Source organism: Boleophthalmus pectinirostris, unplaced genomic scaffold, assembly GCF_026225935.1.
Source record: "Boleophthalmus pectinirostris isolate CB_2022bp ecotype Guang Dong unplaced genomic scaffold, ASM2622593v1 HiC_scaffold_6, whole genome shotgun sequence".
In the NCBI taxonomy this organism is placed as follows: Eukaryota; Metazoa; Chordata; class Actinopteri; order Gobiiformes; family Gobiidae; genus Boleophthalmus; species Boleophthalmus pectinirostris.
In genome coordinates, this window is record NW_026571447.1 from 15,504,977 (window position 1) to 15,525,210 (window position 20,234).

At 37.6% G+C, this 20,234-nt stretch overlaps 5 protein-coding genes across 6 annotated transcripts; all 5 read right to left on the reverse strand.

The window, feature by feature from the left end:
• Window positions 1-582: 582 nt before the first annotated feature.
• Window positions 583-3,187, reverse strand: apoc2 (apolipoprotein C-II). 2 transcript variants are annotated; one of them, XR_008633471.1, is made up of 6 exons: window positions 3,112-3,187; window positions 2,267-2,327; window positions 1,991-2,156; window positions 1,156-1,262; window positions 865-900; window positions 583-751 (listed from the first exon to the last, which is right to left on the reverse strand). XR_008633471.1 is itself a non-coding variant. In XM_020940413.2 (4 exons), exons 2-4 carry the CDS (start codon window positions 2,313-2,315, stop codon window positions 1,172-1,174), a joined length of 306 nt encoding a protein of 101 aa, XP_020796072.2. In that variant the 5' UTR covers window positions 2,316-2,327; window positions 3,112-3,187; the 3' UTR covers window positions 1,151-1,171. The 2 variants fall into 2 exon arrangements, 1 of the variants encoding a protein (XP_020796072.2); XM_020940413.2 differs by lacking the exons at window positions 583-751; window positions 865-900 and having other exon boundaries at window positions 1,151-1,262.
• A 2,634-nt stretch (window positions 3,188-5,821) lies between these two features.
• apoa2 (apolipoprotein A-II) lies at window positions 5,822-7,028 on the reverse strand. The gene is made up of 4 exons (XM_055164043.1): window positions 6,939-7,028; window positions 6,781-6,825; window positions 6,094-6,298; window positions 5,822-6,020 (listed from the first exon to the last, which is right to left on the reverse strand). The coding sequence occupies exons 2-4, from the start codon at window positions 6,821-6,823 to the stop codon at window positions 5,861-5,863; spliced, it is 408 nt and encodes a 135-aa protein (XP_055020018.1). The 5' UTR covers window positions 6,824-6,825; window positions 6,939-7,028; the 3' UTR covers window positions 5,822-5,860.
• A 1,043-nt stretch (window positions 7,029-8,071) lies between these two features.
• Window positions 8,072-9,468, reverse strand: apoc4 (apolipoprotein C-IV). Its single transcript, XM_055163668.1, has 4 exons — window positions 9,323-9,468; window positions 9,115-9,160; window positions 8,438-8,516; window positions 8,072-8,340 (listed from the first exon to the last, which is right to left on the reverse strand). The coding sequence occupies exons 2-4, from the start codon at window positions 9,158-9,160 to the stop codon at window positions 8,157-8,159; spliced, it is 309 nt and encodes a 102-aa protein (XP_055019643.1). The 5' UTR covers window positions 9,323-9,468; the 3' UTR covers window positions 8,072-8,156.
• Window positions 9,469-11,802: 2,334 nt separating this feature from the next.
• LOC129411772 (apolipoprotein C-I-like) lies at window positions 11,803-12,670 on the reverse strand. The gene is made up of 4 exons (XM_055163669.1): window positions 12,518-12,670; window positions 12,290-12,359; window positions 12,067-12,202; window positions 11,803-11,987 (listed from the first exon to the last, which is right to left on the reverse strand). Exons 2-4 carry the CDS (start codon window positions 12,342-12,344, stop codon window positions 11,936-11,938), a joined length of 243 nt encoding a protein of 80 aa, XP_055019644.1. The 5' UTR covers window positions 12,345-12,359; window positions 12,518-12,670; the 3' UTR covers window positions 11,803-11,935.
• Window positions 12,671-17,230: 4,560 nt separating this feature from the next.
• apoeb (apolipoprotein Eb) lies at window positions 17,231-19,283 on the reverse strand. Its single transcript, XM_020940472.2, has 4 exons — window positions 19,126-19,283; window positions 18,680-18,824; window positions 18,301-18,588; window positions 17,231-18,077 (listed from the first exon to the last, which is right to left on the reverse strand). The coding sequence occupies exons 1-4, from the start codon at window positions 19,223-19,225 to the stop codon at window positions 17,735-17,737; spliced, it is 876 nt and encodes a 291-aa protein (XP_020796131.2). The 5' UTR covers window positions 19,226-19,283; the 3' UTR covers window positions 17,231-17,734.
• Between the last annotated feature and the right edge of the window lie 951 nt (window positions 19,284-20,234).

Consider the following 20,234-nt stretch of genomic DNA (forward strand, 5'->3'; position numbering starts at 1 on the left):
CCTGGTTTAGACCTCGTTTGGATCAAATTTGTCAAAAATAGGGTCACCAGGGACATTTCTTGTATAAAACTGGGACAAGTCACTGGTTTTATACAAATCTGATGGGACAGGGGACATAAGGCTCAAAACTGGGACTGTCCCGGGTAAATAGGGACGTTTGCTCATCCTGTATGGGTCAACTTGGACTTGACAAGGGATTACACAGACAACTTTTGTATTGTAGTTTTTCTAATAGGAGTGTACATCAAAGTAAATAGGACATGTTGTGCATCATCAGAGCAGATCGTCACATGCCGCCTATATTCATACATGAATCATCACACCACATCAGACGGCCTCTTGGATCATGGACTTGTCTGAATGTACAAAAAGCTCCCCTCACTCCCCTGTTTACTCGTCTCTGTGGTTTTCTGATTTACATGTTGTTTCTTTTCATCTATTATTAATCACAACAGACAGTGCAGTTTCACGGAGGCCTCACAGAAGCTCCACTCCAGCTCCATGTATTGTTTCCTGAGATAAAAGCTTTGCCTTGGGCTCCATCACTGACTGAAATAACCAAACTCGAAAGGTAATGTTAGTGCGTATAAATATTTTATTCAAGATATGACAAACATTCAATTCACTGACAGAAACACTGGTCAGATCAGATCATGACAATAATGGAAACAGAACTGGCTGTTTTCTGAAAGGTACACTGCGTAACTTTTCAGGTTTGAGGTTTGCCACCATGAAGATGCTACTTCTTTGCCTGTAATGGTTCACAATATGTTATTAAACTTATATAAGACGCATTTATTAAATTATGGGTGTTTTTATTGCTCAAAAATGCCTATAATAACATGCATTCTTCACAGATCTCACCTGTAAATTGGCCTAAGTGGCATCTCCTGCTTGTCTCTGTGGAGATTGATAAGTTTAATGCCATAGTTTGGAACATTCCAGGCAAAGCACTAACATCCCCACCAGGAATATTACACAGTGCGCCTTTAATGTGAAATTCAGATGCTTGCCAAGTAGTCAGTTTCTTAATGCAAGCTGCTGCGCGTTATTTGAGTTCACATTGTCTGCACTATAGAGGTTTGAAGTTGTGTGGTAGTTAAAGCTGACAGTTTGAAGTCCACAGGTTGAAGAAAAGGCAATAGTTGTAGTTACTTGTTGAGTTGAGTTTTTACTGCTGCTGGTAGAGGATGTGGTAGAGCTGATCCTGTACGATTCCAGTGTATGTGCTCATCACTTTGGTGGTCTCTTCATAGAGGTTCCTGTTGGCAACAAAGTCATCACAGTTTAATAAAGATGTGACATGGCAGTGATTATAGTTAATAACCTAGCATCATGTTTATTACTGCTTGAATTAGTAGGCTAATTATCTTGAGTCATACTGTAGAAACATTTTGACTAGCCTAGAATAAAAAACGTGCTAATGGAACTATTCATATTCTATTTAACCAGAAAGACAAATTCAATAATTTATTGGCTGGGCAAAATTTACACAAATGTAGTAAAAGTATACAAAAATCAAGATGTAAAATAGTGGTATAATGCACATAGTGTAATAGGTTTGCCTAAGTGTGCACATAGGGTTGTCTAAGTGTGTCTAAGAACCTTATTTCTAGTTTATAATGTTTCGAGCATTTGTGATACAGTAGATGGCAAAATGGAGTGATAATCCAATTAAATATTTATACCTTTTACAATGTGAGTTCCTAATGTTACTATTTCTACATCTATTGTTTACAAGTTCCTCTTCCTCACATTGATTGATGAATAGTTTTTACTCAATTGTATTTTGTCTGATTAAATCAGATAAAATGTCCTTCAGTTATAATTTCCTGAGCAAACAATAAAGGCTGTCTCGACCACGCTTTTACTGACAGGAGTAGTAGCTTAAAAAGACTGAAGTTATTGACTATGGCTATGACTATTAGAAATGACTGAATCTTGACCTTTATGTTAATATTCATTCAATGTGCATGAAACAGTCCCTTACTTTGCTTTCTCCTCCTGCTTGAGGCCCTTGACGCTGTCCAGATACCCGCTGGCTGTGTTGATTGCGTTCTCGTAGTAGGATCTGAAGGCATTGGTCATCTTTGTGAAAGTGCCCGGCTGCTCCGCCTCCTCCTCCACCTGCCTATACACACGGAAGCCCTCCGCATCTGCTCCAAAACAATAACAACAGGTCAGGGGTCAAGGGTCAAAGCTTCTCAGAAAAACACTATTGATTGATTTGCTCAGATTGGGTAGTGTGTTTGTAGAGGTGACTCACTGATAGCCAGCAGGGCAGCGAGCACAGTGATGACCAACAGCTTGTTCATCTTGGGGCAGTTCTGCGAAAAAAAAAAAAAAAACAACTCTGTCATGCCAGGTATTCTCCACTGGGGGGCGACCTCTGGCTGTGTTTCAAATTCTTATTCTCATATTCATCATTACACATTCCACAGTTTACACATTTTACTTTAAAGTCAGTCACATTTTGTAAAGACTACACCTAAATTAGCCACGATAAAGCATGAAGAAAGCATTAAGACTGCCTTTGTAACTATTTAGCCTAATTAATACCCTAACTCCAAACTTCTTAATTAAGCTGTTACAAAGCCTGAATCATTCGCAATAAAGCACCAGCTCATCATCTCCATCTTACACTAAGAAAATCTAAAATCTATAGGATTTCAAGACGGCCTCTTACCGATATAGTATTACTTCAGCACAAATAACTATTTTTCTTGCAGATAAAACCAGATAGACACGCTCACATCCGGTCACAACAGAGCTCCTCATATTATTTTCAGTCTCTTAATAATTATTATTTATTCAAATTCTAAATACTAAACATGGCATTCATTTAAAGGTGGTCTGATGTTACTTACTGATAAATCTGTTTACCATCAATCACCCAGCAGTTTATCAAGTTGTTTGCTGTTGTTTTTGTTTACAATTTAACATTTTTTTGATTAATGCATCTCTGTGGACACTTTGCAGTTTGCTAATAACGGTCACTAGACATTCAGTTCCAAGTTCTATACCACAATTCAAATAATTCAACAAGAAATACTTTATAAAATTAATAGAACTAAATATGTATGTAAGAAAGTGCTATGTGTTTGTACTCACGTTATCCGGTGCAGCAGAAACAGACTAGGAGCCACAGTAGTGAGAGCTGGTTTTATAGGAGCACACATGTGTTGACTTGTGCCTCCTGAGCCAAAGGGCACTCGGCCTCAGATAAACATGCTCTGTTGTCCACTTTCTAATGCACACATGTGGAGCTAGATAAAAACAGATACCAGACACTGGGAACCAACAATGTAACTTAAGGTCAACCATACTGGCCGTTTGTTTTTGTATTTTTGTAGGACATAGATCATAGAGAGATGTCATTATGATTGAGCTAAAAATAGGTATCCTTCCATGCTTTTATTTGCTTTGGTTTGTGGTTTTCAGTCTGAAAAGTAGGCAAAGCAAAAGTGTAGTGCCCTTGTTTTATTTCTGATAAGGATTTTTTTTTCATAGTTTCATTGACATAGGCCTGTTACAGTAAATAATTTTGAAGCGTGATATATTGCTGAAGAAAATACATGATAAACGATAATATTGAAACTACTGGATTATCAGAAAAAAAATATACAATATCTGCAATATCTTTACAAGAGCTACAAGAGTAACAGATGAATGAAACACTTTAGTAGTTAGTAGGCTGTATATTTAATAAGTTATTAAAGTTATATACTCAACTCTCTACAGCTCAGATCTTGTCATAGTACCGGAAAATGACAAAATGTGTCAATAGTAATTATTATGACAGGCCTAGACATAGCAATATCACACAGATTTGCTGAAAATTTGTATGTTTATTTGATATTTTTATGTACACACAGTTTTTCAGTAATAATTAGGAACCATCATCAGGTAGCTTTACTAATTAATGACAATTTGTTTGACATGAAAACATAATGATAATACAATAATGATACTAATCTTGATGTAATAAATGAAATTAAAATTAATCTGTCCCTGGGATCACCATATTTTTTCAGTTCTCAGATTATTTGTCCAGTTCATCCTGTCTCATTATGGCAGAGGAGTTTGGCACTTGCATAACGCTGCTGCTACATGGACATATGATTCCAACAGTCCTAAGTCCCAGTGGGACAGCTCTACAGTCTACAGAGTTCTGTACACGTCACCCGGTCAAGTGGGGTTAAGACAGATATGGGACATCTATTGGTTTTATGCTTTTATGCTCAACTGCAAGAATCTAAAAGTTTGTCTTCTATAAACCTTATTTATTAAAATATTTTAATATTGCTAAAAGGCTACGGATTAAAGTAAAATGTTATAAATGTAATATACACATAGGTTTTTACTATACATTCATCTTAGATGAGGACAGGAGTAATTCAGAGAACAGTACTGTGAAGTTTCATTATTCCCATCCACGTTTTACCAACTCAGTGATTTTAGATGTCATGTGATCTCTGCTGACCTGTGACCTCTAGCACAACTGTGATCAACTCACTCTGCTTTTCTGTGATTACAAGAAGACTGATTGGTTCATTTGAGTTTAGAGTTCATTGTATCCACTTTTTGTCCTCCTTTGGTTAATTTCTGATTTGGCGCTACAGTGGAAATGATGTCCGCCTAGATTTGACCTGGAATAGCTCCAAAGACTTGATTTAGCTCTGGTGATACTTTGACAGGCAAACCTTTTCTTTGATGGTATTTGATGTGAAATGCTTGAGAGCCACTGATTTATAACAAAAACATTATGACAGATGGCCACAACTATTGAAGTCTACACCTCCTGCCATGTTTAATGTCATATGCTTTTTTAAAGGTTGTACTATGTAACTTTTGAAGGGTGAAAAGTCCAGCACCTGCTTGTCTCCATGGAGATGTTACTGTTTTGCCTGGAATGTTCCACAGCAGGGAGATCCCCATAGAGCCAAAAAGGTGACACATTTGAGCCTTGTTACATGTTAGATCTGTGGAGAGGTGACCCGCTCATCTTAAAAATGTTGTTTGAGATACTTTTTTACTACTTTGTACATTGTGTTTCCAACCAGCCTTAAACTGTTGGGTTTTTTTATGGACATTTTTACTATTCCTTTGCTACCCATTAGATGGTGCTACTGTACTGAAGACATTGCTGACATTGAAATTATGATATATTATGTGTACACAGTAAGTACGCAACATACTAAATTCATATTCTCACTGCATAACCTACAGCCATGATTATCAACTAGTGAAAATTCTAATTTCATTCATTTTATGTAATAATTGACGTTTTTGGAGAGTTCTGAGTAAATGGTCACTAATTTAAGCTCCCTAGTGCCAGACACAGTCACGCAGACATGATTAGATGTTTTCTTTTAATTGGTGTAAGTTCATTATGTTTTATATTGCATGATAAAATCACCTGCTGTGTATGTACCATTTGTTGTTTGTTCCATTTTCAACTGCATAACAAATCTTTTAAATATATTTTAAACTCTTTTTAGTTATGTAGAATTTACAGAGTGTCACATTTATATAATCCAGTGTCACCCTTATATAACCCGTGCAGTACTAAATCCAGTGTAATGTAATGAGGCAGCGTTGCACAGTTCAGTTCAGTTTATTGAACACACTCACACATATACATAAACAATCGCTCACAGAGTTTGTTAGTGTATCAAACAGGACACTGTACATGCATAACACATTTGCATAGGTGTTCTGACATAAGCTGGGCCTCCTTCTCTCGTGAATGCTGTTAGGAGAGAGCCTCATGACACACTGCATTACTTCTCTAAACCAGATTGCATAGTTTCTAGATCTATTGTGTTACAGGTGGGTTACAGGTGCACTTGAACTAGATCTAGCCCTCCACAGGCAGGACTTCGTCCAGGACAGCCTTGATGCGGCTGATGGCGACTTCCAGTGGCTCACGCATATGGGTGCGCAGGTATTTGCTGTAGACACCAAGAATAGCAGAGCGAGCTCTGTCTACAGCAGGGGACACCTCCTCACCGACAGCCCTGCACACAGAAGTAAAGGATTATATTAATTTTGCTGTACTTTGTAGTTGTTTTGTAAGTCTGTAGTACTTACCTGACCACCTGCATGTAGGGTTCCAGGCCCTGGGTCTGCTGCGTCAGAGCTTCTTTGGCTGCCTTTGTGTTCTCGTCGCCTTCAGCTGCTTGCATGACCTTGTTGTAAGCGTTTTGAATCCTTCTGAATAAGGTGCTCTTTAGGTCATTGTATGTTGCCATGAGATCAGGGTCAGGCACTGGGACTTCACAGAGGCTCAGTGAGACTGAAAACACAAAATAACACACATGTTCTTTGAACTGGAGATGAGATTCATTTCACCCTTTGGTTTGGTCTTTCCAATATGAGTAGTTTCTGATGGTGGCTGTTGTCTGCATCAGCCACACAAACTAAGCATTTATTTGAATCACTTCTAACTGAACATTTACAGCTAACTTCTCTCAAAACTGCATGGAAGCATTGCTCCTTCTAAATGTACTTTCAATTACTGCATATATTTGCAAAACTACAATTTAAACTACGTTATACCTATTAGATACTTAATCACATGAAATTAATTCCAAAATGTCTGGAAGTTGCATTTAAGTCTTAGAACTATGGAAAAAAAAAAAAATTAATATTAAACAAGTAATGCATTTAAAATATAAACAGTTGTTTGAATGGAAAAATGTCTGCACATAAAGTTAGTCAAAGGTGTAATTTGTGCATTCTATTTAAATAACATTTTGTATAATTCTGTCAACTTACCCTGCAGGGCGAGGAAGACCGCAAAGACAATTTTGGCATTCATGTCTGCAACAGAAACAGTTAGAAATGTTAACTTAAAATGTCATTAGAATCTTTAGTTAAATTGAACAAGAGCATTTCATGAGTTTTAAGGGAGAATCTTGGGAGAAAAGTCTTACCTGCTGCTGTTCTGGTGACAGTCCACTCTGAAAGTGAGTTGTCTGTAACTCAGAGCTCACATCTGGACGCGATGATATAGGGGGGCACTGCAAACACACGTCATCTGATGAGCATACACACACCTACACACAGCACAACACACACACACACCTACACACACACATACACACACAGTCAAACAAAGTCCAATGTACATGATATCCACTCGAGAATTCCTTATGTGGAAGAAAGGCTTATGTAATGCCCTGACCCCTTTCGCTCATGGTGCTGTCCTTGAATGTCACAAGACTTGATGAAAATCTCCTTTGATCATGCACATTCCTGATTCATGGACCTCTCCTGCGTTTATTTCATATTGAATGCTGTTGAGACTGCAGCACTGTGGTCAGCAGGTCAGTCAGGTTGTCTAGACACGCATGCTGCAGTGGACTCTGACCTGACCTTTGACCCCATACATACAGATTACTTCAATGATAAGATCACACAGAGAATATCATGCCTAATACCATTCAAAATGTACCTCTGATGTCAAAAAAAAAAAAAAAAAAAACCTAAAAAATCAAGTCAACACTCTCTGTTACACAGGCTGAAATTGTGTGTTCTTACTTGAACCCATGTAAATCTGCTCTGCGTTGGTCAAATACTTTGCAGTAGTACACCATAGTTGGTGTGACAGGCAGTTTATTAGTAACCCACTCTGTATTGGCAGTGGTTTTGCCACATTTTCTTATGACAAGTCATAAGAATGTATGTTTTATATCATATTTATTAGTCATAATGGTATCTCTCTGGAGACAAGCTGGTAGCATGCCCCCCTCCTATGCATGTCACAGTAATGAATTTTGAAGTACAATATATTGCTGAATAAAAGATAAACCTCTGCAGCTCAAATCTTATTGCAGCGCAGAAAAAAGCTGAATATCTCTCATATACTGAATGATATGTCGATATTGTAATTATCATGATAAGCCTACCTCCTCCCCATCCAAAAAATTACACGGAGCATAAGTTACATAGGTTTTTCAGCTATTAGTAAATTAATCAAAACTGCTGACATGTTCCATATTTTGTCACTTGACATATTTTTCATAATACTGATGTCTCGGCTCATTGTTTATATAAATTACAATGATTGCTGAGTGTTTTTAACACTTTAATCATTTCTTGTGGATAACATGAAACTACAGCAGAATAGTTCTAAATGCATTTGTTTCTCTTCACTTCTCTCCAAATGGATTGTAGCTGCTGATTTTGCTTTGCATGTTCTCCCACAGATTGTCTCTCCAGGTGGAAACCCTTTGGTAGTAACTGGAGACCACTGGTTGGAGGTGATCCTCATAGTATGCTCCAGCCAATCCTAGAACCGCCTGCCCCACACGCTGCATCTTCTCTTTGGCCTCCCTGAAACAAAAACAGTGTAAAGTAAGTATTAAATGAGGAAGTGAGAGCCTTGTCATTTTCGATGTATATGTATGGAAAAGAATTTAAATGATAATACGTGGCTCTGTCTTTCCAACGCTGCATGAGACCAGCAGAATCAGCAGGAGCTGATGTCTGAGCGAGAAGTGGCCCACATGCTACAAAACAAGGACAAATAATAATTATATGCCAGGGGAAATTGTGTCGTAGTTTTCATCAATAAACTCCAACTAAAATTTAAAAAGTAATCGAAAATTGCTTACATTTTTTATAAATATTCCTATTTTTTGAATAATAACAACTGAACATGAACAATGACATCCAAGTTGCACTTTTAAATCCTAATTTCCAATCAGACCATGAAGCCATGCAATACAAGTTATCATAGGTAAAATCAACTGTCTAAAACTAAGAAGAATCATTTAACTAAAACAAAGATTTTTTTTTATTTATTTAAGGACTAAAACTAAATTAAAACTACTTGTGAAAATTAACACTGTATGCGTCTATAATAATGAACATAAATAGCACTAAAACAATATATTATTTCACTTGAAGGAGTAATAGTGGGTCTTATGTTCCTCCCATAAAATGCCAAAACCCCATTTTTTTTAGGTTTGAATAACTGTACTGTGTAACTAGGTGAAGGGCTGTACTTTCAGTACAGTGTATTATTATTATTAATATATATATATATATAAATATATATAAATAATCTCCTTTCCATATAACAAATATATACATTGTTATGGATACCTTGAATTAAAAGGATGAGACAAAGAACAAAGCCTCTCTTATCCATCTGTTGTAAAGAAGAAAAAATACACAATTATCTTTACAATAACGCAAAGATACAGTATAGACAGTAAAGTTACATATTTACAGAGTTCAGAGAATATGAGAGCATTGGGTTCACAATGTTACAACAAATATGTGCAAAAGCAGTGACCAAATTTAATGTTACCTTTTGAGTTGGTGTTCAATCGACACACACACAAGTTGAATGAAATGAGTGTTATCAAGCCGTTTTATTTGTATTAGGTGATCGCACACAGTGCACTTTTGTCCTCATCGCACGACTGTTAAACCTCCCTATTCAAGGTTGTCCAAAAATGGAAAATGTCCATTTCCTGTTTTTGTAACATATCAAACAAGTCAGCGGTATGTGATCTGTTTCGACTTGTCTTATGGCAGTTCTTGTGTCTATATTAAGGTCAGGAGCTTGTCCAGTGCCCTTTGGATGTGGACCCACAATGGGGCTGATACCAGTGCTATCGCTCGCACAGATATGGGTTTGTGCAAAGACTGGAGGAGTCAGTTAGAGAGTTTCTAGTCATCAGCTTTGGCCAGAGTCCACAATGTGGCCCAAGGACAGCGGGCTTTAGTCTGCTGCATTTGTCTGTTTGTATAATTGGTCAAATATAAGGATGGATACCAGAATTTCCCCTCATATTGCCAACTCTGCCAAAGGTTTCCAGCTCTGACATGTCAGTGCCATCAGACATGGTTCACCTCTGAGGACCTGAGGGGAATCAGAATTTCTGTTTTATGCAGTCTAGAACGTTTTGAACATGTGATGCAAGTGTCTAATTTGTTAGTGTTCAAAACTCAAACAGTTCTTCTGTTTAGCTGTGAAAATATTGTATCTGCACTCTTCTCTTTTTAGCATTATGTTTTTATATTGTATAAGCATTCCCTGAAGTGTGCTGCATGCTCTCTGCATGTAGAAAATGTAGAAAGCATTTTATTGTTTGATAATTAGGAAGTGCACATTAGCATGCTAGTTATCATTAGCTTTACAGCTATGACAAAACTCTTTTCTGGTCTCTGAGATTTGTAAAAAAAAAATAATAATATTATTAGCAGGACTAATGGCCAACAGTTGCTAGATTCTAAACAATCACTACTACTAGTACTAGTACTACACTTCAACTACTATAAACTCATCACGGTGAATAATTAGGATGCTTAGAATGCGTATGGCAAATGAGGAATAACTTTAGCGTTATACAGATTAAAATAAATTTCAGTTTTTCACAGTTTTAAGACTGCACCTTTTTAGACCCTTTTTTTCTTTAAAGCACTTTAAAGAAAAATTTAGTTGAGTATAAAATGTAAAAATTTAAATGCGTATAAATCGTGCTTAGGAAGACCACCTGTCCCCTTTTTGTTTTCCTGTACAGCCATTTAGGCTCTTGCTCCTCATTAATCTCATTTAGAGAATGTCCTACTTTTTTCATTGATACTACATTATTATTATGAATTATGAAATTATAGAAAACATAATAAAACATAAAGAAATCAGGGCTTTCTGGGTACATATTACTATTCCAATCTCTCATTGCTATTAATATAAATCATGGTGTTGTTCCTGTTCTTATCAATGAGGCTACATTTTCCAAGTCGATCCCTCCATGTCCCATCACATGCCATTATTTATTTATTTTTATTATCTGAGGGCACCCTAACTTTACTCCTTACATAAACTCACCTTAGTGATTGTGTGACCGCTAGTGACCACTGTAACTGTAGTTGCAGTTACAACCAAAGTAACAGTAATTATTATGATTGTTGTAGCAGAGGCTTTAAAGTCAAGAGTCAAGGCCATGACACTGTGAACCATGTAGTTACCTAACAGAACAAGGAGTATTCATGGCAGCATTATTAGGGCATACGTGCCAACAGCGAATGTAGCAATAGTGACAGTTTCTTTTGCAATGGTACATTTAAGCATATAGAATGAATTGTATTTTTGCTTTAATATGTGAATTTTAGATGTAGTGTGTGCATGATCAGGATTTATCTCTAGTCACTTTTGATGATACTTATCTTTTCTTTCAAGGAATAAAAAATATTTGAAATGGTTCATATTCCTCTAATTGTGAACCCTCTGTTCTCTCAGATTTCTGGAACAGTAGATGATTAACTCAGCATAAATAGTGACTTTAGCCAAAGAATTGTGAAACACTCCAGCGGCCATGTTGGCACTTGCCCTTTGGTACCACTGATTGGCACAGATGTCAGTTTTCATCACTGAGCCATTATTGACACTTAAATATATTTCAAATTTACTTTTGTTTTTGTTGTTCATTTCACGATTTTGTTGTTCATTTCACTATTTTTGGCTCTTTTCCAAACCAGAAATCGAACAGTATTATCGTAAACATGGACTATTTTGGCTAAAGGTGCATTCCATACATTATGGACCTGTGGGAAAATGTTAAATGAATGTAATCTTCACTTAAAGAGTGAGTAGAATGAGTAAATTTTTGATTGGTAGACAATGTTTAGGTAGGCTTCTACATTACCAAATTTATGTTAGAGTAACCTGGTTGTATTGATATAATGTGTGAATGAAACTTTACTGGAAAAAGCTAACTAACGGTTTACACTAAATATTTACTTATCGATTTTATGCAGTTCAAGTAAAAACAGACAACTGTGTAAAAAAACAACATTTAATTATATTTCTATTGTTTTAACAGTTCATTGTAGTAACATATCACATTGCAATTACAGTCACATTCAGTCAAAATGCAGGGATTAAACTAAAGGATTGGGGGTTGTAAACACAGACTTAGTTATTAAACCTATTCTTGATCTTCTCAATCTGTTCCTGAAACCAGGTTCTGTGGGTGGAGCAGAGAAAGACAGTGTTAGGCAGTCACTTTAAATTAAATCTAATACTACTGATGATTGTGGACTTACTTTGCTTTCTGTACTTTTTCATTGTTGTTAAAGTCGTTCAGTGCGGCCTGTGCCCTCTCAAGTGCAGTCTTTCCAAACTCAGTGACGGACTGGTGAACCCGATTAAACCCGTCCTCCGCGGTATCATCTTGTGCCTCTGTGATATAAATATAAAATAACTTTAGCAAAAAACACACAAAATGTATTAAAAAACATTGTTTCTTTTAGTTAGTGTTAGTTTTACCTGTGTAGGCTACAAAAGCCAGCACCAGCACAGCAAGGGCCAGGTACAATTTCATGGTTGCAGTGATTTTCTAATGAAGACAACATTAGGGTAAAAACTTTGAAACTTTGAAATTTGACTGTTAACTTTATAATTTGTTTTGACACATAAAAAAAACAAAAAAAACTGTCTGGTTTTTAGTACATAAATTTTCAATAATGCTTCAGTTATGAGTTGACTTGATCTTACCGATTTTGGAGACAAGAGCAGAGGAGATCCAGCTGTGTTTGGTTTGGTTCTGTGGGTGTTCCTCTTTATAAAGCAGCAGCTTCAAAGAGGCAGACTCAAAGGCCAGTCTCAAATCAATATGTACACGTGGTGACCTCAGTCCAGCAGTTTCACCAATGAACAATGAGGAAGGCCAAAAAGCTTGATTATGATTTGAATACAGTCTCCTCTTAAGATGCATATAAAGATTAAATGATCAGATATGTTTATTTAGCATACATTTAATTGCTTGGAGGTGTATTTCTTGCTGACATGTCGGAATCTTCTTTCTTTAGGATTCAAAGTTTGTTCCTTGGCTGTGGTGATGGCATCTCAAGATAAGCTGTGATTAAATGTGTTAGCAGACACATGCTATTTGGAACCAACTTTGGACCTGTCTATGCTGTACTGTTGTGTCAGGCTGCTTTTAAGCTACTTTCAAAGACCTAGATAGCACCATTTGGCTGTGCATGTAGTTGACGATATACAATATGTAAACTACAGTAACCTCCTTAAGCTGGTGCCAAAAAGTCTGTTTGTAATTATTTTTCATCTTACAAACTGGCTAATTCTACAATAAATATAAATATGGTAAGTAGGTTAATCATAGATTAATAAAAATAAAAAAGAAAGCATGAGTGGAAACTAGATCCAAGCTCCAGGGCAGTTTTAACACTAGAGTTAGTGTAAGAGAGCCTACTGCTACTGCTTCTGATGGCACTATCCCATACCTAGACCTATGTCAATTTAAATAGAATTTTCATTTTCACCTAAAGATCTACAAATGTGAATATTTTAAACATCTTCATTTCAACTGCCATGTTATTTTGTGTCTATTATATTGAATGTAAAATGTTTTTGGTCAGAAGTCAGTTCTGATTCAGTATACAAAACTTGTTTAATTCCTGGGCCGTACTGAGCTCTATGATTTTACTGTATCAGTGCACACATTTGGCCACATTTTATATTGTGCTTTTCCACCTTGAAGGCACTCAAAGCAATTACTACTACTAGAGAAATACTTTGTTGTTGTTGATTTAATACATTTTATATTGACTTGTAATTACTAAATACATTAAAACTAAAACAAAGTTCAAATTGGTTTTCAACGGTACCACTGCTCACAAATCTGCTTTCACACCAGGCTGTCTGTCTCCAAACAAATGTTGAACAAAGTCATCAAGAGGAGCTTTGAACTCCTCAAAGACCCCAAAGACCCCACCTCTTTGTCACGAATGTAGTGCTGTTCTATGCATGAGCTTAATCTCCTTGCGAGTAATTGTCCCAGTCACGAAGTGTGAAAGTGCATATCCTGATTTGCAATAACAAGCTCCTTGACGGCTGTTTTTGTGTTCTGTAGATCCCCTGGAGTGAGTGGAGTTGTGTGCCAATTGTAAAGAGGAATAGAAAGAAGAACATGGTCTGATGTCTGGAGAGCAGGGGTGATGGAGTAGAGGTTACCAGCAGTCATAAATCTGCTAGCCAGCACCTGCAAATCTCTGTAGATTTCTTCTTTACAGAACAGCCAAATCAGTAATTCTGCAATGATGTGATGATTAATAGTCTCTAAAAACACTACTTCCTTTAACTTAGTAGCAGTTGAACAGTATGAGTCAGTGATCGACCTCAGGCAGTGCCCTTTCACACACTGAGAAAACAAAAACATGTTTTGACGGTAGGGCCTAAATTGAAACCAAAATGGTTCAATGTTGTATTAGCACAGAATAATAATACAATTCTTTTTTGTTTGTAAATCATATCTTATATTTCTTACTGACCTGGATTTGGGGCCAACACAAATAAACGTTGTTAAAGTTCTATTCAGACAATGTTTTAAGAAATTTTTCAGTGCTTTGTCTTTGTCTGTATTGCCCAATACCAGTCTAGGGATGGAAAATTACACTTATTTCCCTAAAACACACTTAACTTATTACAGATGAGATCCAGTTATGCGCAACTGTTGTTTCTCCTTCACATGACAACTGAAGAACTTCATGTGAATAAAAGTTTAAACATTATGAGATGTTCTGGGCCAAAATTTGCAAGAGAGACTTATTACATCCAATTAAAAGCCCAACTAGGATATTGATTGAACTGATATTATGGAACTGATACCCAATCCAGCTAAATTTTCAGTATTGGCACCGATATTTGATACCAGCACTGGTATCAGTGCATCCCTAGTAATTTTATTTGGTCACAAATAGGGGTGTGCAAAAATATTGGAATATCGATATATCGTATCATTTAATGTGATGATACAGTATCGATATCGTGGGCTGCTGTATCGATATATCACCAAGAGTATTTTTAGGTGTGTTTTACAAAATTATTTTGTTACAGAGCTAGAGTTTTGTTGCTTGTGGAGTGAAAGGAAGCTCAAAACATTTGACATTTTTACTGTTTTGACGATTAAAATGTCTGTGTTTCATATGAACTTTGCACAAGAAATGGTTTAACAAAGCCTTTTAGTATCACAGCCATGATTTAGCCTTTATTTTTTATTGAACGATATCGAATCGATTTGAAATATATCATATCTAATCGAAAGTGCACTGTATCGAGATATGTATCGTATTGTGGCCTGTGTATCGAGGTATGTATTGTATTGGCAACTTCTTAATGATACCCAGCCCTCGTCACAAAGAATCATGACAAAACACAAGACTTGTATTAACAGCACAGTCAGTTTATGTCTATGGTATCAGAATACACATCATCATGGGTTTTGGCTTCCTGTTTATAGGTGACATATTGACTTTTCACCATTAAAATGAAATTTTTTTTAACTGACAATTGTTATGGCAACTGCTTTTTTGGTGACACTGTATTTGGTGATGGTGCTAATTTGCACTCTCATTTTAAACATAATAATTATTGCAACTTAGTATGATGTTAAAGACAAGAAAAGTTGCATAATGCACCATTAATAAGGGCAGAATAACAAAAATGAAACCACTTACAAGTATGCAAATTTACAGCTAGTCATCTCTCTGGAAGCCATGGACATCTGTGTACATTTTGTGTAAGAAATAAGGTTGAATTATTTTGTGGTATACTGTACTGAGCTTTGCCCCTCCTTCTGACCACTGTAAACTTAAATGCTCTCTTAAAGAAAACACAGCTGCATGGACTCAAGTGGAGGAGGTCAGGGGAGAGGAGCCGCACAAGGGACAAATGGTGTCCTCTGCTGGCCCCAGATCTGCACTTCCCTCTCACCCTGCTGGCTTTACATAGAAACAACACTTACATGACCACAGTAACTACATAAAAGTATTTAACTGTAGTAAAATTACTCTTCTTAAGCTCTAAAAATGTCCAGTAAAATAAATACCAGGCACAGTAGGTAAAAAGTGCTAGCTAAGGTAGGTTGACCAAACCTAGCTCAAGATGTGGAGATGGTACCCACTGCATATGCCCAGCAGCGCTGAAGGATGGGTCAAATTCAGAGGACTAATCTTCCTATGTGTTTCCCTGGATAATTTTTAACATACAATAATTATGAAATGCAAAATGTAGTTGTCAAGTTAGTTATCTTGTTACTTCATAGTAGATAAGTAATATTTATTGTTCTTTATTACTTTATTATTAAACTTCTTAACTATTCATATCACTATCAGATCACCGTTATAATGTACCTTATGCAATGACAAAAGTCTTACTGGGTAAATGAAATTAAAAAAAGAATATTTTAATAGTTATTGTAATGTAGTGTTTTTTTTGTTTTGTTTTGTTTAAAGCGATATTGTGTAACTTTTTGGAGGTGGAAAATCCACTGCATGATTCCATGAAAATAGAAAGTTAAAACCCTACTTCAGAACATTCTCGGTACGGATAGTTTTATGATATACTGTGGAATATTATATTGTATCATACTTGAGGATGCAATAAACACATCCATAATGAAAAAAAGGTTTTACTTTCTGCAAATAAGTTACATACTATGGCTTTAAATGTGCATTGTTTAACTTTTCTAGTGGGGGGGTCTGTCACCTGCTTGTGTCTATGGATATGTCATTGCTCTGCCTGAAATGTTCCACACTGTGACATTCAACAGCCCTAGCTTACATTTACTCAGTTACAGGTGGTTTTATAACTCAAAAATGCCTAGAAAAACAGGAATTTGGAATGTGAGTGGGGTTGCCTCGCCACAGATCTTACATGTAACTTGATCTACTTTAGTTTCCATGAAGACTTAGTTTAATACCATCCTGTGAAACATTCCAGAAAAAGCATTAACATCTCCATGTACAAAAGCATTTGACAGACCCTCCGCCAGAAAAGTTACGCAATGCACCTTTAATGTACCTAGCAATTGCTAATGATTGGATAACAGCATTGCTTTAACTGTTACAGCATAAGTCTAAACATGTCTAAGATAGAACTCAAGTTTAATCGTCAATGGGATTCGTCGGGGGTCTGTTCAATGAAATTAGAGATAAAGAACAGGTCAGGACATGTATTGTAAGTATCACCCCTTATGTGATCTTCTTTAGATACTGTTTAGTTACATAACACACCCCAGGCTTTAAGATAATATTTTGTGACTTAGGCAACGCTTTTCTTTTTATCAGCAGTTATACGGGTTCAATTGTGTAAGAGTGAATAACCAGTGGGAGGCCCTGTGTGGGTCTGGTGTAACCTAGCCACCATTTAATAATAAATGAGCTTTAAAACATTGATTGAGAGAGACACTTTTGTTTTCTTGGTCCTTTATTCACGCAGCACTGTGCAGCACGGTGGACAATTGAAATACAAGGGACTCTCCAGCATATGTGAAGAAGGCAGCATCAATCTTAAAGGTTAAAATGCATTTCACATTTTACAACTATAAGAAATGGTCAAGATACATTCAGGCAATCATGTTTGTTTTTTTTGTTTTGTTTTTTTGCCTTTGTTGGGATATATTTTCAGTGCAGTCATTGAAATGATTTGACCCCTTAAGTACAATGAGGGGTTGGCTTGTATAAAAGTAAACAGTAGTAAAGCATACATTGAATTACATTGAAAGTGTTATTGCTTGAGGTACTTGTGTTCAGTGATTATGGGCGAATGTATAAGTAGTATAGTGATATAAATGCTACTTCAACCCACACTCCCTGTACACAAAAGCAACCATTAAACATATGATCAGTAACACATCAGTGGTTTTTGCATACCCCTGACTTAGTTGAAATGCCTTGTTTTAACAGTCTGTATTTACTGGGTGCTCTCCTTGAACTTCTCGCCGATGGTCTCGATCTGCTCGCGGATGCGGTCGGCGATGGGCTGGATGTTCTCGGTCAGTTTGTCCATGTTGCCTTCCAGAGCGGTGCGCAGGCCCTCCACGGTCTCCTCCATCTGGGTCCTGACGCTGGCGAATTGGCTCTCAAGAGTCTTTCCCAAACCCTCGGCCTGGCTCTGCAGAAGGGCGGTGATGTCACTCAGCTTCTGGTTGGCGGTCTCGCTGGCCTGCTGCACGTAGGGCTCCACCTGGCCGCGGACGGTCTCCATGTTCTGGGAGGTGCGGGACTGGATTTCACCCATGTAGTTGGTCACGGTGCTGTTGGGAGAAAGGCAATGGTTAGAATAAAAAAGTTCTATATTTGAAGGAAGAAAAATGGGGGAAATTTGGTTATTTATTTTTGGGGGGTTGTTGGTAGATTATTGATATGAACTGAATTAATGGTTTTGTCTCATTAGTTTCAGTAGTGAGTTTTTTCACTGTATGCCATGTTTCCTTTTAGAGATGGGCTTATTAGACTTCAGACTGTGGTGGGACTCACTTGACAATTTCCTCTGTGTCCTTGTTGAGACGTTTCTTCAGCTTGTTGGTGTAAGAGCTGATGCGTCCGCGCACGTCTCCGGTGTTCTGTTCGACCATGGTCTTGAGCTCGCCCAGGTACTCGGTGCTGCGCTCTTTGGCATCAAGCATGTCCTGCTGCAGGCGGCTGGTCAGCAGCTGCAGATCCTGGGCCATCTGGGTGGTGGAAAAATCAGCATAGGGGCTCAGCTTGGTCTGCAGGTCATCTTTGTAAGTGTTCAACTCGGCCATGGTGTCTGTGATCAGGGTACTGTGGATACAAGGGCACACATGAGCGAACAGGCTCACACTGAAGACTCATACTAATGAAGGGCTGTAGAACTACAGTTTCAGGGACTTACTCAAGCTCCCGGCTCAGCTGAGAGGCCTTGATGTTCTGCACCACACCATCAGCCTGCTGGTTCAGGTCATTGATGTGCTGCCAGAACCTCTCCACAGCATCCTGCCAGGCCTTAGGGGGCTCGGGCAGAGCACGGGCATTGCAGCCTGTGTGCAAGACACATGTAAGTTCAACATTCACCATGGGACATCTTTATGATATAGTATACCTATACATTTGTTTTATCTCCATGCCTGAGAGCAGGGTCATGCTGTCGTTCTTTTTTTCATGCACATGAACATCATCATTGTGGCTATTTAAAATTTTGCAATGCAGTTGAATCCAATTGTACTTTAGTTTAATCATTTTATATTTTAACTAGTGAAAAATTACAAAACTTTTTTTTTTTTTTCTCGAAGCCCAAAAGTAAGCCCATAAGACGTTATCACAAGAGGTGCTTTTACTTACCAATGACTGCAAGAGCCAGGATCAGAGCTACAGCCTTCATGGTTGATGGTCGAACAGATAACACCTGAAAGAAAAACGAAAGGACATCAGAATTCGTCATTGTTTTAACTAGTTATGTTCCATGGTGAGCCGCGTGTAGCGGTGCTCAGAGCAGCGCCATCACTCACCTGAGAGGAATGCTCCGTGCTCCCTGCGCTCCCCCTGCGCGCTTATATACAGTCCCGCGGAGAGGAGAGCGGGGGGCTGGGTGAGCGCATGAGGGGTTGGCCCACGGAGAGCGGGGGATGATTAGTTTGCTGAATCCTGTTTCCACCTCACGCTATGCCACGATGATTGCGCGGTGACGGACAGCGTGGTCACGACGTGTAACCACTAAACTTTCACCTCAAGTGTTGTAATTCAAACTGCTAAATAATGAAAACCGCATTTATACGAATGTCCATTGAGCGTATATTTCACTTGTTAATAATAGCTGGCATTATCAAACTGGGGGAATACGTGTCCTATAACTATTTATTTCTGTTACTTTTAAAACTTGCTGTTACATTGGTCGTTTTTCTTACTGTAGGGGTGCTTTTCTCAAATTACATTGAAACTACAACTTCCCCATTACGCACCCTGATAAAGCATCTGTTATTCATATGCCTGTGTCCAAACACTGGTTTGTGCGCCGTTAGTGAATAGGATTAGTATTTCTTTCGCCAGAGGACATACGGATTAAAAAACAAAAAACAAAAGAACTTTTAATTGTTATTATTTAACCACGTGTGAATGAGTTAAGTAAAACAAGATGAATGGGACCATTTGGCACCAAAGCGCTGATACGACTGAAGCTTGGGAACTGTAGGTTGAAAAGGCATTTATGACTTTTCACAGTCATCACAGTGTGACTTTTTGAGGCTGAGTTTGTCTCTTGAATCTTACCCCTTTTCAGCTCTGTTAAATACAGTTCAGTTCTTTCTGATGTGCCATGGCCCATGGCCCATGGGGGGGTTGATCCATCATTCTTCTCCACAGGCCTAAGCCTAAAACCTTTCTGATTGTATGCTGTGTCCTAATGCACTTTCATGTACTATTTACAATAGTCCCTCCTGTAAAATACTTATGTC

Excerpts from the sequence above, each read along its gene's own strand:
- apoc4 (XM_055163668.1), bottom strand. The coding sequence starts at position 9,160 with ATGGATAAGAGAGGCTTTGTTCTTTGTCTCATCCTTTTAATTCAAG. Across the intron at positions 8,517-9,114 it reads TCTCATCCTTTTAATTCAAG|CATGTGGGCCACTTCTCGCT; the intron begins GTATCCATAACA and ends CTTGTTTTGTAG. Across the intron at positions 8,341-8,437 it reads CGTTGGAAAGACAGAGCCAC|GGAGGCCAAAGAGAAGATGC; the intron begins GTATTATCATTT and ends TTTTTGTTTCAG.
- apoa2 (XM_055164043.1), bottom strand. The coding sequence starts at position 6,823 with ATGAATGCCAAAATTGTCTTTGCGGTCTTCCTCGCCCTGCAGG. Across the intron at positions 6,299-6,780 it reads GGTCTTCCTCGCCCTGCAGG|TCTCACTGAGCCTCTGTGAA; the intron begins GTAAGTTGACAG and ends TTGTGTTTTCAG. Across the intron at positions 6,021-6,093 it reads CCCTACATGCAGGTGGTCAG|GGCTGTCGGTGAGGAGGTGT; the intron begins GTAAGTACTACA and ends TTCTGTGTGCAG.
- apoc2 (XM_020940413.2), bottom strand. The coding sequence starts at position 2,315 with ATGAACAAGCTGTTGGTCATCACTGTGCTCGCTGCCCTGCTGGCTATC. Across the intron at positions 2,157-2,266 it reads CGCTGCCCTGCTGGCTATCA|ATGCGGAGGGCTTCCGTGTG; the intron begins GTGAGTCACCTC and ends GTTTTGGAGCAG. Across the intron at positions 1,263-1,990 it reads AAGCAGGAGGAGAAAGCAAA|GAACCTCTATGAAGAGACCA; the intron begins GTAAGGGACTGT and ends TGTTGCCAACAG.
- LOC129411772 (XM_055163669.1), bottom strand. The coding sequence starts at position 12,344 with ATGAAATTGTACCTGGCCCTTGCTGTGCTGGTGCTGGCTTTTGTAGCC. Across the intron at positions 12,203-12,289 it reads GGCTTTTGTAGCCTACACAG|AGGCACAAGATGATACCGCG; the intron begins GTAAAACTAACA and ends TTTATATCACAG. Across the intron at positions 11,988-12,066 it reads GAAAAAGTACAGAAAGCAAA|AACCTGGTTTCAGGAACAGA; the intron begins GTAAGTCCACAA and ends CTCCACCCACAG.
- apoeb (XM_020940472.2), bottom strand. The coding sequence starts at position 19,225 with ATGACGAATTCTGATGTCCTTTCGTTTTTCTTTCAGGTGTTATCTGTT. Across the intron at positions 18,589-18,679 it reads CAGCTGAGCCGGGAGCTTGA|TACCCTGATCACAGACACCA; the intron begins GTAAGTCCCTGA and ends TTGTATCCACAG. Across the intron at positions 18,078-18,300 it reads GACACAGAGGAAATTGTCAA|CACCGTGACCAACTACATGG; the intron begins GTGAGTCCCACC and ends TTCTCCCAACAG.